General features: G+C 41.0%; 1 protein-coding gene across 1 annotated transcript in view; it reads left to right on the top strand.

Moving 5' to 3' along the window:
- NAV2 (neuron navigator 2) overlaps positions 1 to 17,631 on the top strand; it is a 203,079-nt gene that overhangs the window by 71,781 nt on the left and 113,667 nt on the right. The window contains exons 5-6 of the mRNA XM_059475385.1: positions 4,558 to 4,801; positions 9,257 to 9,414. Of these exons, the coding sequence (XP_059331368.1) occupies positions 4,558 to 4,801; positions 9,257 to 9,414 (402 nt within the window). The remainder of the gene's footprint in view (positions 1 to 4,557; positions 4,802 to 9,256; positions 9,415 to 17,631) is intronic.

Genomic DNA, 17,631 nt, shown 5'->3' with positions numbered 1-17,631 from the left:
GTTTCCAAGTGCACAAAACAATCAAATCCAAATGTTTTGAGTCAAAACAAAACAAAAGACATTTTGACCTCTAATTAATCACTCTGCTTTTGAAGCGCATCAGAATTTTCTGAAACCAAACTAGGTAAACTCTGTTCCTTTATGGCAGGATGTGTGGTACCTGTTGGCTCAGAAGCTGTTTAGCTATTATCTTATTAAGAGATCAAACAGATTTCTGTCATCATCAGCACCAGCTTTCATTTGTATTTTCATTTAAATATGCTGGAAAAGCATTGGGTTCAGTAGCTGAATATATGATATGACATCTCGATCAGTGCTTTGCAGAACACATAATTGAATGTGTGGCATCAGGTGAGACTTCAAAGTTACATTTGATGACTGAGTCTCTTCACAAACTTAGTTTGGAGGAGGAGACTGCACCAAAATAGCAGATATTTAGTGTTCTAACCTGAGTGCACCACAGCTAGCAGAAGAGGAGGCTGAATGTTGGGTGTATTCCTAGGGTGCATTAGAACAGCAATAACAAAACTTTTCCTACAAAGAGAGGCTTTACTATGGTCCACCTGAGTGCTGCCAGCATTACACGCCTCAGTTGCTTGGTTATAATCAGAAGGATTCTCATGTCAAGAAAAGAAAGCATGAGCTAAAACTTCAAACAGCAGAAAACTTGGTTTTTGCCAGGAAATGAGTAAAAAGAAAATGTGGCTGAGTCAGTTGTAAAGGCCAATTTTGACCTTAGCATGGAAATATTGTAAAAATACGTTCACATTATTTAGCTGTCTCACTAGAAGGTAAAATCCAAGTGGAATGGCAGGTGAATGATGAGAAAAGTGCCTGGGTGTACAGAGCTGGCAGTGTGGTGCTGCCCACGCTGGGGAGGGGACAGCGTGATTAATGCCCATGGCTCTCCTGCCAAGGCACAGGGCAGGCCCAGCAGCACACACGTTATCCCATGGCTTCCCTGATTCGGGATTTCTGCCTTGCTGTTACACTATCTAGGAATTAATGTATTAAATCACATGGAACCTAAGAAGGGACCAGTAATGTTTGCTGCCAGCACATAAATGAGAGCATTTACTGGCTCCACCACTAACATTGAAGGAAGAAAGTGACAACTAGAGAAAGGGAGGGAATGAATATATTTTTATAAAATAAGGTAAAAGACTTGAGTGCAGCAGTGAAGTGAATTTCTCTTTCTAGTTGCTCCAGCACTGTGTTGAGGAACACAGAACCATTTAAAGTGAGGAATGTTGTTACCAAACAAGCCAGTGTTTCTGTGCAAGTTGCCAAGACCTGCTAGGTCAACTGCAAATAACTTTATTTACTTCACTGGCAGATCCTCATCTAGGAGGAAGGAAAAGGTTGTGATCGCTTCCAAACAAGAATAATCACTGAAGTCCCCTGGGTTTGTTAAGAGCACGTATTTTTCAACAGTGCAGCTTCAGTGTGGAGGGAAGTTAATGACTCAAAACTGGAATTTGGATGACTCCTAAATGTTGAAATAATTTGGGGCCGCACGTGTATATCCTTCTAGTGTTGAAAAATCCTGCTTTGATATGTGTGTGCCACTGACACAGAGTCTGTTTTGATGGATTTATGCAGTGGAGATGCTGAGGATCTGCAATCACTGGTGGTGTTGATGCTAGCCATGCTGTGCTAGAGGCTCCCCTTCCCCAGAAACGTGAAGGCAAAAAGGCATCCCCTTATCAAAGATTCTTAAAAATATAAATCTCCATTTCTAGTTGCTGAAGAAAACTATTGAGGGCTGGAGATCTCTTTTCACCTCTTGCTGCAAATTTTTTATTGTTCATTCTTTGAACTGTCTTTCCTATACCCCTGCCCTTAGACCTGTGTTAGACTCCTGGAATTGCAACTGCCCAGAGAAGCTTGCTCTCCTTCACACAATATCTCATTGCTCTCAAGATATTGAAGGTATTGGAGAACATAAATGTGCATTAGAAACTCAGACTGATATCACACATAAGCAGCTGCACATCTTTTGGGTGACAGATGAGCTGGATAATGATCAGCCGAACACATCCTGGAGCAGGGATGTAGGGTAAACAAGCACCAGCAGGGATATCCTAGGATGGAAATCTCTGAAGAGTGGATTTGGGGGCTTCCTTTGAAAACCAAATTCCGGTTTCAAGTGTCTGGAGTGTTTGTTTCCAGTATCCAGGACCGTAATTTTTGGCTCCACATTTAGAATGGCTGGGTGACATCCTTGTCCTTATCTAAGTCAATATGATACTGGAGCTGCCCATGGGCTGGAGAGGACTTGAAGCAGGAAGCATTTGAGACTCTGCTGATGTGCAGAGTGCAGTGAGGCTGAAGTAGTCTTTGAAATACTCCTTTTGTACGAAATGTGAGGTAGAACTGCCAGGATTACCTCAGTTTTTAAGATAAAAGAAACAAAAGAAACAGGTACCACTGAAAGTCTGATTTAAAATATTTTTTTTTTCAAATCCAGAGGGGAAGAGATTGCTTTAACTCATTAAAAGTGTTCTTTTGATTATTTGGTCAAAAGCAGGTTGCCTTTCTGATAAATACAGCAGAAAACAGGCAGCAACACAGGCAGTAGGTGGGTTATTGTTATAGTTGCCTTTCACTTCACATAGAAACCAATTTCTAGTTGCATATAGCTAAATTTAAACAAGCAGGTCCATGGTAATTTCTTTTATATCTGACCTGTATTTGTGCAGTTAAGCTTCCCAGTGCCTCTGGATCTGTTTAGTTATGCTTCAATCTGTGATTGGATGCTGCTTTCCTTACAGCTCCCATGGATAATTCGAGTTCTTTGCTGGAGATAAGGAAATCCTTTTTACTGTGTTCTGCTGCATTTTGTGTCTGTTTTACTTCCACCCATGTCCTCCTAAGCTAAACAGAGATTATTGAAGAGAACCTGCAGATTAGAGAAGGAACCTGCCTGGTGCAGGGAGAGGAGGCTGGGTTTGTGCATGGGAGCAGGAGTGGGCTGGGAAAAGGGGGAACAGCAGGATTAATCGGGACCCCACTGTTCAGGAGGAGACCAAAATTAGCCAAGAAAACAAAGGAAGGCTGAAAATGGCTGCTGGAGGGCCCTGGGAATGATGATCCTTTAAACAAGGGATTGGGGGTCACTGGTGGGAGGCACCACTGATGGAGGGACCAGGCTGCAGGGAAGGAAAAATGGCTGGGGAAACTGAGTCAGGAAGTGTGAGAGGAAAGGAATATCCTGGGTCAGGGCCACTTAGAGAAGGGCTAATATTCTCTGAAGTCGTGGGCAGGGGTTGAGACAAATTTCAGAAAGAAAGTAAGTTTTATGTCAGTGTCTGGGAAGGGAAAGTAGACTGAGGTGCAGGTAGACAAGGAGACCAAAGCTGGGAGCTGGTACAGAATGGGTAAAGAACAGTTTTAAACCTTGAGCCTCAGATCTGCTGGGTGAAGTGCTTAGGATTAGGAGCAGAAGCTTGTTTATACAGCAAAGATGAGCAAAGTGAGCAGAAATGTGGCTGGGAGAGGGAGTAAGGGATGGAGTGGGGCCCATCACAAACTCAGAGCAGCCTTTCAGCCAGAACTGGAAACAAATGAAAATTCTGCTTCTTGCCTTTGTGCTTGGCCACTGCCTTACTCATGTCATTTTCTTCTTACTTTCTCACAGGGCAACAGTCAGCTTTTAGTTCAAGTGGTCTGTACAACACAGGCACAAGTTGAGCTGTTTGATTGTAGCTTTTTTAATTCACTTTTTTAATTTAGGAAATTAAACATGCTAAATAATTAAGTCACAGCACGTTAAGGTTGTCTGCAAGGAAGAATTTGCCCTCTGGAGTATTCATTATGATACAGTGGTAAAGTGTGTGGTCTGATACACCTCTTCATCTTTGTATTTCTGTTTGCTTTTATATTCTTGCATTTGATATTGCATAGAAGAGCAGGATGGCATTCAGGAATTGAAAAGTTTATACCTTGACTGCCAAGCTATCTTTAGGTAAATTGGGTGCCCATCCCTTATCAGCTTGTGACAGTATCAAAGCTGGTAATTATGTTTGAATACAGCTATGTCAGCCAATAACTACATTTTCTAGTGCAAAACTTGCATCAAATTTTCTTAGTGGAAACGATTATTTTGATATTCCAGAAATATTAAAATACTGAGATGTGATGCCAGTGGGAGAATGGAGTAGTTTCCTCCTTGTGCAAGTTTAGGACTGAGAAATCATTTACAGCATGCTGCCCTTAATACAATTGTTGTTGTGGGGCCTCTGTTTTGGGTTCTGTTAGTTTAAAGGAAAGATTTCAAGGGACTTGCTTTTTAAGCACACTGGCATTTAACACAGTGGAAATGTGAGATATTGCTCAGTCACCGCAGGGGAGAGATTAGTTATTTATTTGTCCTTGGTGCTCACTGGCAATCAACTGTAATGCCAATTAGATGTGCAGGAAGAAACTTGTCCTAGAGGGTATCCCCGAGGAGCTCAGTTCAGACAGTACTCTGGGGGTGCTGAGGCTGACCCACCGCGCTGTCAGAGAGGAGCCCCACTGGTGGCTGACGAGTGCCTTCTCCCCTTTGCCTTGCAGAAATCAGGAATGGGAATCTGAAGGCCATCCTGGGCCTGTTCTTCAGCCTGTCTCGGTACAAGCAGCAGCAGCAGCAGCCCCAGCCCCAGCTCCATCCCTCCCAGCCAGCAGGGCCCCCAGCCCAGGGCCAGGCGGGGCTCCCCCAGCAGCAGCAGCAGGTGCCAGCTGTGCCCCACTCTCCGTGCCAACAGCCCCCACAAGCTGGGCAGCAGCAGCTGAAAGCACAACCAGAAATGCACTCCAGGTGGGGAAATCTCCTTCAAGGTTTTTTTTTTTTCATTATTTATCTCCTTTTTTTTTTTTTTTGCTTCTTCTTGCAGGTGTTAAAAAGCCAAAGAAACTCCTTTCTTTAGTTCTGCTCTAGAATAAAGTGTGTTGGGAGTGGAATGCTGAGTAGCAATTGACTTTAAGCCTTTGGAAATCAAAACACGTGTGTTTAAATATGTTCTCAGTGCTGGAGATCTGCAGCCCAATGGGTGTGACATCCCTGCTGGACCAAGCCACCACAGGATTGTAAAAGGATGTTTTTCTCACTATTCCTTTTGCTTCTTTCTACTCACAAAGCATGCACATTGTTTCCCTTAGAAAACATACATTTTAGGCATATGAAAACCAACCTCAGTTCTCAGATTACAAGAGTTTCAGTCCTCACTGAGAAATGGAAGGGTTACCTTCCACTGTGGGGAAGGGTTACTCTGACAGTGCTAAAGGAAATAGAGCTCATAACGCCTGGTGGCAATCAAAATCAAATCTAGACTTTCTGGTCAAAAATAATATGCTGCTGGCTTTACATGAAAAATAAATTCCATCATTGGTGTTTGTTGGCACTCCTAGATCAGAGTACAGATGAACAGAAAGGGGTTTTGTTCCTTGAATGTCTTTAATACTAGAAGTGCTCTGCCCAGGTTGGAATAAAAACAATGTTCTGAGGCAGTGCCACAGTAAATGCATATGCAGCCTTCTGCTGCTCTGACCCTTGCACTGCTGAAACAGGGAGGGGATAAGAAGGAGAACTAAAAGCAGAAATCATATTTGCACAATTACTAAAGTATGAAGGCTTCTTGTTCTTACAAATCTCACATTGAGGCTTGCTTGTGCTAACACACCTTGAGGTGAAAGCTGGCTGAAGTGCTGCTTTACTAGGGGTATAAACAGCTTTACTGAAGCCTTCCAAGTGGGACCACTCAGAGGTTATTTGGGTTTGGCTTTTAAGTCTTCCATCACAAATTATGCTCATTTGGGTGTAAACAATAGTTTTGTATAGTTGAAAAACATAGTGTTCCTGCAGCATGTATAAAAAGGAAGTAATTACCATAAAATAAAGATGTGTTTGAAGAGATTTCTGCAAGTTTTCTGTCAAACATGCAGAGATGCTGAACACTGTTTTGCTGTTTTCAGTCCATTGTGTAGATTGGGCTGGGTTTCAAATACTGGACAAATATGTATATCCTGAAGATCTTCAATGTAACGTTTTCTTAATATGTACTAAAGTCAAATTGCTCAGATTCTACAGAAAATATATCTAATAAAGGAGTGAGAAGGAAAAGAGGAATAGGGTTGGGGGTTGCACGCAGATTTGCATGTTCATTACTCTGTAAAAATTAATTTCAGACTGTAGTGGTTTTGACCTGAAGTCATACTTGGGCAAGAAGCTTTATATTCTTGTGAAATTCATAAAAAACCCATATTTTCCCTAAAACCAGTTACAAACTTCAGTGGCTTTAAAAAAAAAAACCCAAAAAATTTCTTTGTTCAATGTTCTCTTCCGCTTTTTCTTTCCTGTCACAGTGCATCTCCCAGGGACTCATCTCAAAGCAAAATCATCCGATTCACTCTTGGTCAGAAAAGGTCCTCTAGGTTAGCGTTTCTTCATCTTCTGCAAAGCATGAATTACCTTTTGCAATATTTCTGGGTGCATGTTTAGGGTTCCTGTCAAAAACAGTTTGTAACTAGGCCTTTACAAACGGCTGAAATGGGAAAGTTTTTGATGGAATTTTTTTCCTTAATTTTTTTTTTTTTTGCTTTGTTTTGTTTTGTTTTGTTTTGAGGTGTGGAATGCATTTTGGCCCTGAAGGAAATAATTTGATTTTTTTTTGTTCTTAAGGGCTTTTGCTTTTGAGAGCAAAACATGGTTCTGGGAGTTCTCGCCCCGCTGTATGAATCATATTTTGACCTGCATTATCAAAATCATAGAATCAGAGAATGTTTTGGATTGGGAATGACCTTAAGGATCTCCTCATGGTGGGGAGAGTGTCCCCTGCATGCTGTGAGCCCCAGAGCACGGTGTGGCTGTTGCTGTCCCCCGTGCTCTCACACCCAGCACCTGGAGGGGATCAGGGCCCTTGAGTCCCTTTTCTCCCTGGACCCCAGCATGGTGTGCATGCCAGCTCATCTGTCCATCTCATCTCAGTGATCCTGAGGGTTGCTGTGCTTGTTAATCTGGGTGATAATCTTGTTATTTTACTATTATATGTAAATGCTTGACTAGAATATAGTTTTACATTGGTAAATTATACCATACCATTTTTGCTAAGCTTGTGAGCTATAGCTTATGATTTTTATTCAGTTTGTACAGATTGTTTTTTGTGCTGTATAATTTAGATTTATTTCCCACGTCTTATTACTTACATGCTAACAGTGAATCTCTGCAGAATAATCCCTGTTAAAAAGTTCTGCATTTCCTTTTCACGTTCTTCCTTGATCTTAATTATGACTTGACAGCTCATATTTGCTTAACAGAGGTGCTGAAGAATAGTAAAAGAGTGTTCCCCAAGCTCAGTACCTCCTCTCGGAAGTGTCTCCCTGAACCTGATTTTTTCCTTAGATTTCACAGACATGTGAAAAGTATCTTGACCTAATACCAAAAGCAGGGGCTTAAAAGCAGTTAGTTGAACTACAGTGGTGGGGAAAAAAGAGAAAGGATATCTTCAAGAGTGCTCTTGCACGTGGGTTTTTTATTCTTGGTGTGTTTTTATTGGCAGTGACAATACTGACTCAGATGGAAAACCTGTCACTTGTTAAGTGGTCACATGGTTTGAGGAGCTTTGTTTACTTTAAAATGTGACAGCTTTGCAAAACCTGTGTGGGTGTGTGGGGGGAGCCTTTTCTCATCCATCACTAGAGGAAGATTGTCCCTTCCCATGCAGGGCCCTTGCAGCCATCCTGGGGTGGGTGCCCCACACTCAGGGTTTCCAAACTGGGGGGCAGCTTTGGGCTGAGGTACCTTGTAGAAAAACTGTCAGACAAAATGAGCTTTTCATGGACTTCCTAGTCTTGGTGACTTTCTCAAAAAGTTTTATTTATCACTGGTTGCCCTCAGCTCCTTCCCCTGTGGTCTCCTCTGCAGTGGATGGAGCCCCTCTGGGGTTTTCTCATTGACCCTTTGCTGCAGTGATGAGTATGGACAACTTTTTAGCATCCCCTGGAGCTGGAAAAAGTGCTGGATAATTTGAGAGACTGGTCTAAAAGTCAACCTCAGAACCATGATGTGCTGTGCTGAATCTGTGGTGGTTTGAGCTTGTAAATTAATTTCTGGGTTTGTATTTGAATGATGCCCTCATGTCTTGGACTCTTTTGAGCTTTGAAAGCGTGTGCATGCAGCTGCTGACATTTTGGCTTTTTCTCCATGTTTCTTTTCATATTTTCTATTTCTTCACTGGTCCTGGATAAATCAGTTTATTTAGGAAGCCGTGCCAGGTTCCTTCCTGGCTTCTCTTCCTTCTTTTAGAGGCACAATGGTGATTTGGCCAGTTGCATCCCTACTTTCTCTGACAACTGGGAGTTCTTCCTTTTACTTTATTAATGACACAAGTTATTTGAATAGATTTTTGTATTTTACATGAAGAAGATTTAAAAAGATTCTGTGTGTGAATGTTGGCTTTGAAGTGTTCTGAGATGTGATGCCAGTGGCTTTCCTGATTCTATTGGGCTTTTCATGGAAGTCTTCCACCTTCTTTTTTGCCTGAAAATCATAAAAGTTTGTTGACTTACTCCAGAATAACTATGTTTTTTTTCCTAGTTGATCAACCTTATCTGGTAAGTACAGGCTGTGGTGAGAGAATGCTGGAAGAGGCAGATGCCCAGTTTAAACCTGACGCTAATACCAGCTCACTGATAATGTGGTCACTCTAGGAGAGGGTACTGAAGCTTTGTGTGATTTATATAGGCTCAAATAATTAAATCAGGTTAAAGTCTTGCTAGGCTTGGCTGCTGAGCTTTGTGGCTCTGTCAGGGCAGAGATGTGATGTGCTTCTCTAGAGGGAAAAAGGCTGCCAAGTTCCATCTCATTGGTATTTCTGAAATAAGGGTAGCCTTTATGTGGCCAGCCTGTGATGAAGTGTCCGGCAATCCAGTTTAACAGCAGCACTGTCTCACTTAGTGTTAACCTTTTGCCAGTGGTATTGCTCCCCTGAATTTACCTGCAACTATATCTGATTCACCAGACTTATGGCAGGTGACTGTTAATTTTGTCTCAGGGCTTTTTTTTCTGGTGTAAAACACTTCAGACTGCAGCTTGTTTGCCATACAATTTTCATCCAAGACGATCCTTTGATTTATTCCTATGGAAGTAGCAACACCCTTATGAGCCTACACTTGTACTGTTGATGCTTTCATTTTCAGCTTGTGCATGGTGCCCCATGGTTTCATGCCCAGAGTGCTTTTTCCCTGTGCTTAAAGCTGCTGTAAATTCTCCCAGCAGACTTCCAGGTCCCACCATGAGGGTGTCCGCTGCGGGCAGCGAGGCCAAAGCTCGTGGTGCCATCAGTGCCAACAACCGACGCAGCCAGAGCTTCAACAACTACGACAAATCCAAGCCTGGCCTTCTCCCCCCAGCCCCAACCAGCAGCAATGACAAAGGTAAGCAATTAACAACTTGGATTTTTCCTAATGATGGCTTCAATTCGGAGGAAATTGGATTTAAGACTGTCTTGAAGTTGTGTGTTGTAAATATGACATCTGTAATCCAAAAGCCAGCTGTCTCTTCTTGAAAAAAGTATAGTCCTCCTTTAATATATCTGAAGTTGTGACTTGCTGTCCTGAAGGTACATCCAAAAACATAACTTTAAAATGTGCTGGCACTGGTGAACCATGTTTTTTCATTTTGCTTCAAGCACTGATAAGGGGGAAGGAATTAATCATAAAACAAGGCATTTTGATGATTAGTTTGACAAGAATGAAAAATGACCACTAAAGATTTCTGCAAAGTTTTTATATGATAAATAGTACAATTTGCTTTCATGCCCATTACTGTTGTGGACTATCCTGTAAGAGACAAAATTACACAATTCCAATCTGATTTCAGGAATCATCTAGTGTTGTATGTGAAGGCAGGAACATGTTTTATGAACGTTGCAGTGAAGTGATGTCTGTGGCAGCATCAGGAGCACTCAGAGCCATGCTGTGTGTGAAGCAGAGCTTTTTTGAATGACATTTACTGACTTTGTGTCCATTCACTAATTCAGTGACCTGCCAGCATTCATTAGCCTCAGTTGGCAGCTCAGAGTGGGGCTGGGGGCTGTGGCTGGTGAGAGCTGAGCGCATCTCTCCAGCCTGGCACAGCCAGATTGTCAGCGTGGGCTGGCAGCAAATCCCACGTTCCCAAAGTCATTCTGCTGACAAAGGAGCCAGCTCTGGGCCTCAGCACAGGCTGCCTGCACTCACTTGACAGTGGCAGCCCTCAGGCTCAAGTCTCCTGGCTGGCCGTGCAGAGGTTCTGATAACTGTACTGAGCACTTTGCTCCAGGGAACAGCACTGCTCTGGGTCAGCTGCTCTGTAGTTCTCATGCTTGGCTCTTTCCAGGAAACTCCGCTCTTCCTTCTCTGGGAATTGTTACCCGAGGGCTGCCTGTCAGTAGGTTTTGCAATGTTACCCCAAAAAAGTTGTGGTGGCAGCGGAGGACCCTCCAAGCATTCTCCAAGGACATTCTGAAACACCCTGCTCATGTTTTGTATAACAGAAAAATAAAATTCACCTCTGTCTAATATAATTATATTACAGATTAATGTATTAGCATAATAAGCTAATAATTTAGCAATACACATTGGTAAATCAATGTGTATTCTTTTAGAATGGTACACTGTGTAAACAGTAATGATTTAACTGCAACATCAGCATGTAATAATTGTCTCTAAACCTGAATTAGGTCTGGCTTTCAGTTCAAAGAACAAGCTAACAGCTTTTAGTGTGAGCAGTAGAAACCTTGTTTTCCTGTGTAATATCTTCCCAGCCTCTTTCTTTGTCCTTCCTGTGAATATTCTTGTGCTCATGTCCCCTTATCACTGGACTGGGGAGAGGTGAGTGGGATTTGTTTTGTCCTGCACATGGGTAGGGTGGCCAGATGGTCCCTGCTCCATATGGGATGTGTGAGGTTATGCTGCAGGCAGGAGAGGACCTCCATCTATTTTAGCTGTTTTCTCAGTCAACCAAGATTACTAAATAAGGAAGGTAAAGTACTGGTTTTAGTCTTCAGAAAAGAAAAATAAAGAAAGAAATCCGTATGCATACAGAGAAATAACAATAATTTGTCAACTAACTTAAATATCAACTGCTTTTGCACAGTCAGTTCAGGGAACCCTCATTCCTCACTATAATTCATCTTCTAAGAAAGATAAACTGGTTGCTGAAGAAGCACATGAGATGAACTGCTTCCTACAAATATTACAAATGACTAAAGGAAACAAGGCTAGCTCTTAGGCTGGCAATCTACATAAGTTGCATTAACTACTCAGAATTTTGCTCTGGTCAAAATTTCCAGTCATAAATTATGGTCTTTAAAAAAAAAAAGGCTCATGTAAAGTTGAACTTGAACTTTTCTTAAAAGTATAATCATGACACAAAGTTGGCCTACATCCATGAGAAACAAAAGCAATTGGTTTGACAAAATTTTGGCTTATTTTGAAGTTAATTGTAACATTGCCAGGCAAAGTTTATTGTCAAAGTGCTAGGACAATTCAGGTTTTCTGACCCATATCCTGTGCTTTGCCTAAGAAAATGAGACTTACATGAGTGTGCTGTGTGCCAGGCTTGGTAAGTTTTTGTCTCTTTACCTAGTGCCTGCTCCGTTGTGTTTTTGAGGAAGGAAATTGCAGAAATAAAACTCAGCCTCTTTTGGCATTATTGGTCACTTTGTGATAGAAGGTAGCCTTCAGTGTTTGAATAATTTCTTACAAAAAGTAGGTTGTAATTTTTAGCTTTTATTAATCTGTGGCCTTTCCCTCCAAGTGCAAATTGTCTTGTTAGTCATTGGTCTGTGGCTTGTGGCAATGAAAGTGCATTAATTGAAACAGAATTCATCAGAAAGGAAAAGGACAGCAAATGGAGCATGGAAGAACAGCCAGCTACTGGGAAATAAATAACCCAGATTATTCAGAAGATTCTGTAAATCAATTACTGATGAGACCACTGATTTCCTAGAAAACTTGGGGAAGGGTTTTGTGCAGTATCAAAAATCATTGCACCATTGCAGAAAAAGGTGAGGTTCTTGGATGGATGCACGTGTTTGACGTGAGGTGCACACGTGCTCTTAGCAAAGGAACATGGAAAGAGATGCAAATCTTCTCTTCCCCACAGCTGACCTTGTGTCCTCAGTATTTGTTTTCTCAGTCTCCACGTGCTGTCTGACACCACTTCCAATATATAGAGAAAAGTGTTCTTTAGAAAGGATCACTCAGACACCTGGTTCAGTCCTTCCCTGAGGTTAGGGCCTGATAGATTTAACTTGCTTTTTGGGGTTACAGCCTCAGTTTATATGCAAAATTCCTCTTTTATAGGGAATTTACCTGAACTCACAGGAATTTCAGGACCCTCATTCCTCACATCATAAAATGATAACATGCTGTAGTATGGTTTTTTATTTATTGTCATAGTGATTAGCCATTTATAATTGCAGTTACATTCCAGAGAGGATATTTTTATATGTGTAATTGGTGTTTTTTTAAAAGAAAAATGCCATTAAAGTTTTAATTGCATTTTTGTCTTGTGGGGAATTGAGCACTTAGGCTTGTGGGTTTTGGGGTTATGTCATCCTAATCCCTTCATACAACAGGAGCCAATTCTCTTCTGAATGGTCAGAATTCCTTAGCCCATGCTTATGTAGGAATAGCTTTGGTTTGCTTCCTTGTCCTTTAATGTCCTTGAACGCCACAGGTCTCCTGTGGCATGGAAGGCATCAGACACTTCCCATGTCACTGCTGAACTCATCTAAGTTATCCAAAACTTTTCTAATGAATGTAGAGAAGCAAATGAACATTGCATTTCAATGCCTGTGTGCAGTTAGCAGTTGCTTTGAGGCTCCTCATTACCACATCTTTCTAATTGTCTGACAGAGTCACCAGATAAAATACAGCCAAAATTTGATTTGCAAATGGAATGCAAAAATCCATATGCAATTTAGCATACATGAATCTATTCTTATGCATGGCAGTGAGGACCAGAACTGCATCCTAGGTGGCATCAGGAAGGAAACTTAAATCTATTGAAACCTACAGCTTCAGTAAAGACTTGGGTACAGTAGGTTTTCTCCTGAGTTTATGTCAGTGTTTTGCTTGCACACAGCAGAATCTCTTGAGACATGTTCTGAAAGCAGCCTGCGTTCTGCAGAATGGTGGGGATTTTTGGCCAGCTCTGAACACCCTCATGCACCCATTTTCCTCACTGTTCTGAGGCACTCAGCTTGCATTTTGTAGTCTCAAATGTCTGATGCTGTTGGCTGGGAATATTCTGCCTATTACTTGTGTCAAATCTATAAAATCAGTGAAATTATGAAGCTGTAAGAGATATCAACTTAATAAGCCACCTCCACCATGTTGATGATGTGATACAGTACTGTGACAGGCTTACGTGCTTTCTTTTGTTTTTTTCTTCTACTTTGTTCCCAATATTTTATTTAAAATAATCCTACAGAGGGCAGTAGACATCTGTGGGAAAAATTACACTATTCCTGTGGATTGAATGTTAAATAAAATATCAGTAGAAGACAAATTGTATTACAGATGTTACCATTTCTGCTTGAGATCAAATGAATGGTTATTACTCAGGTTTATAAAGAAGGGCGGGTTGACGTCAGGTTTCTCTTAGATAGCATCAGAAAAAGGAAAAACCTCAAGAATACGTGCCTACAGATTGTAGACAGTGAGGTGAAACAAATAACTGTTCTCATAGCAGTGTCCATATGGGCAGGAGATAAGAAAAGTGTGTGTTCATCTCATTTTATTTTATTTTATTTAGTTTTTTAATTTTTTTTATTTTTATTTCATTTTTATTTCATTTTATTTCATATTTTATTTCTTTCAAATTTTGGTAAACCTTTTTAACTTGGAACACTGTGTATTTAATAACTGCCTTTTAATATGTGAAGGGTAGTCACTGTGTTCACAAGGATGTGTGATGGCAGTTCAAGGGGCACACGTTCCTTTAGGGGAAATCAAAAGCCTGGAAACAGGAATGAAGAAGAATATGAGAAGAATAAACCATTGGAGAAGTTTGTCCAGAGAAGGGGTGGGATTTCACTTGTTTGGAAGCATTCAGGACTTGCCTTGGCAGGGCCCTGGATAACCTCACCTCAGGTTCCCCAGGCCATCCCCAGCTCCTGCTTTCAGGTGGAGCTTGGGAGGAATATCTCCAGAGGCTGCTTGTGACCTACACTGGTTACCACATTCTGATACCTCTAAATATTATTTCTTTCTAAATTTTTTCTCAAGTGTAAACTGCTGAAATAGGAAGAGTTATTAAGGCATTTTGAAGGAGAGTTAAGGAGTTTCTTTCCTCTTTTGAACTTCATGTTATGAAAATAGGACTGACTGCCATCAGTGAAACGTTGGCAAGGAGATGCCAGCCCCACTGCAGTGAGCAGACTGGTGTATGGTTACACATGCCACATGTGTGCTCAAAGGGTGTGTGGGCAGTTATATTTTATATTTATCAGGTTCAGGAGGCCAGGGCACCAGGTTCAAGGGCACAGTGCAAGAGGCCGTGGCAGATGTGGTCAGAGCTTCAGCAGGAAACGCTCTTCAGAGTTAAATCAGTGTCTCCATGTCAGCTGCACTAGGAAATCCATATTCATTTCTCTAAATGCCCTCTTGTTGAAAGAGTAGAAAATCCTAAAGCTGGAAATGAGCCATTGGAATTTCTACTGCTGATGATAAAAATGTTTCATATTCAATCCTGTACTGATATAAAAATGCATGACAATACACTCCCATGACTTGGTTCTGTGTGATACTGAGCTTGTCTTGAACTCAGCATTGCTTAAGGTCATTTAAAATGGCAGATTTGGATTATGTCAAACCCTCAGATTCAATTGAAAAAGGCTACTTTAGCAACTGAGAGGAAAAACTCATCTTTGTGTAAAGCAAAGCGAGAAATGTGTATAAGGAGATGGAAACTCAGAGTTCTTGTGGGTAATGGCTTGAAGGCTGACATATTCAGTAGTATTCAAATGGGCTTTGAAACAGAGGGATGCTGATAAACACAGAACTCTGCATAAACAGGGCTTTGGAAAATCTCTTTTGCTGTTTGGTACTTGAAGGGCTAATTTATGTTCTTTGTCTAAAAGAAAGGTTACAAGGTTCCCTTTTTACCTACAAGATACCTGCAGTGACATTTACAGCAATAACAATTCTTCCTTATCTCAACAGATAGTGTGTGGGTATCCATTTCTCAGGAATTTGATATTAGCCCAATTAAGACCACAAATTGGATAGAAATTTTAAGAATGAGGGTGTTTAGCCATTGAAAGAGATTAAATCAGACATAATGAGTCAAAATTTAATATTTGCCCAGAGCTGGTGGTTAGACAGAGGTTCCAATTTTGGCTCAGAAATTACTGAGCCCTTTTGTCCTTAAGATCAACATAAATGATCTGGAAAATTTACCTGAAAGAAAAATCTTTCATTCAAGCACATTAAAATGGAGGACAAGTCTTCTTCTGTGGCTTTATGTAAAATGAGATGAAATATTTCATGTTCTGAATGATTGGATTTCTGCTTAGCGTTTAGGGTGCTGCCTCTGTGCTCCGCTGTGCTGGCATCCAAGAGATGCTCTGGTTTTATTGACCAAGGGTTTTCCCTGTAAGTCTGACATGTAAAATAAATTTACAGGAATTGTCTCAATAAATCCATTACCAGAGCAATAGGTACTTTCTGTTGTTCTGCTGTGTGCATTACCAAAAGCAGATGCTGGAGTAACCCAATCCACTTTTATAAACACAGTATACATTGAAGGTATTTACAAAATACTCAGGGCAATTTATTTTGCCTTGGATGTAGTACAGTGATCATGAATTTGATGATGCAAGAGTAAAAACAAAGACACAGAGAGAAAGGAAGGACTGTGAGGTTATCTGAACAGCATGCTGAGGAACCTGGTACTTTCTTTTGGTGAGTCATAACTTGGAAGTACAGATACGGCTCCTGGCTTACACTCTGTTTAAAGAACTCTGCTTAAAATTTTCACAAGTTTGCAGCTTACACTAAATATTTGTAGAATTGCATCTGTAAAGAACATGGGGAGTCTGTGCTCCAGCTCTGAAGGAAAATCAACTGTATCCATGTAGAAAAAATATCTTCACTGTTTTATGAATTTCTAAGCTTATACCAACTATGTTCAAAGTCCTGTGGTATTGTAAAGCTCCACTCCAGCCATGATTAAGCCTTCAGCCAGGCTTTGTTTAGGTAGAGGATGACATATTTTTAAAAGCCAGATTCAGCCAACTGACAGGTGCTCACAAGTCTGTTCTGAAATGTCTCATGACAGGGGTGTGACCATCTCTTCCACTGTACCCCTTCCAGTGTCCATTTGGTCTTAAAAGTAGCTGTTAAAAACATGCACATAAAACCATTCTGTCTGGCTAAAAATAAGGATGTTTTTCCTCTTCCTTGACCCCTGTCATGTTTGTTAATCTTCATGTATTTGAAGGCTTAAAATGTCTCCCTTCAGCCTTTTCTCTTGTAGACTAAGCAATCTTTACTACTCCATCCTTTTTCTTATAAGTTCCTTGTGATAAATCCCTTTAATGTGATAAATCTCTTTTATGTCTGGATGGTCTCTACTGGCCCTTTTGCAGTTTGTTAGTCTCCTTTAGAGGGGTGCTGGAGCTGGACACAGCACTCCACCTGATGCCTTATTTTGTTGCTGTACAGCATGGAGTGATTATGTCCTTTGTCTTCTATCCTATGATTCTCCAAACCTCTGATTCCATCTGTGATGTTCCTAAAGCATTTCTGAATACATTTGTATTCCTTTAGTGCCACGTTATGGAGTGTGCAGCTGCAGAAGTGCAGAAGTTTGAGTGTCCTTCCTAAAAGCAGAATTCTTGAACACTGTGGAAATCTGGTGTTCCCTCTTGGACGTGATGGCCTGTGCAGATATGTTGTAGAAATTTTGCTATTTTTGATTTATTTTAAAGAGATTTTAGTTCATCCATTAAAATGAAAACTCCCCTGTAGCAACAGCATCTACAAATTTGTTCCCGTGTTTGTTTTGATCTTTCCTTTATATCAGCTGCATTCTGCTGGGACTCCTTTTGCTGCAGAGAAGTTGCACAGTTGTTGTTTGACCTTTTACATTTAGGCATTCAGTTTCTTCTTTCTCAGCACACACCTCTTCATTCAGCCTCAGTGAATGAAGTCTTACTGTCTCAAGTTTATTTCTCCAATCTACCAAATGTATTAATGCTGAGAAGTTCCCCTGACATGAGGCTCCTGCCTTGTGTCAGAAGGTGACCCTTGTAAGAGCCATTAGTGTCAAACAAGATACTCACCTTTGGCCAGCTGAGATATATGTGTGTCCTGGGGTATGGTTTGCACCCTTTCACTTTTCTAATCAAGGATGCTTTTGAAAGATTGGCTCATCTCAGTAAATCCTCAGTGACATCTTTATGTTGGGTGTGTGCCCATCAAACAGCTTAAAGACAGCCAGGAAATAGCAAGCAGCATGGCATGTTTATAGGGCAAGATGTGAGTCTGCAGTGAATCATATTTGTGCTTAATTTTACAACTGTTCAGCTGGCTGAATCTGGCATTTAAAAATATGTCCTCTTCTACCTAGACAAAGCCTGGCTTAAGGCTTAATCATGG

The sequence above is a fragment of the Ammospiza nelsoni genome, chromosome 6 (genome assembly GCF_027579445.1).
Source record: "Ammospiza nelsoni isolate bAmmNel1 chromosome 6, bAmmNel1.pri, whole genome shotgun sequence".
NCBI lineage: Eukaryota > Metazoa > Chordata > Aves > Passeriformes > Passerellidae > Ammospiza > Ammospiza nelsoni.
The sequence above is the reverse complement of the archived record's forward strand: the minus strand, read 5'-3'. Positions and strand labels throughout refer to the sequence as shown.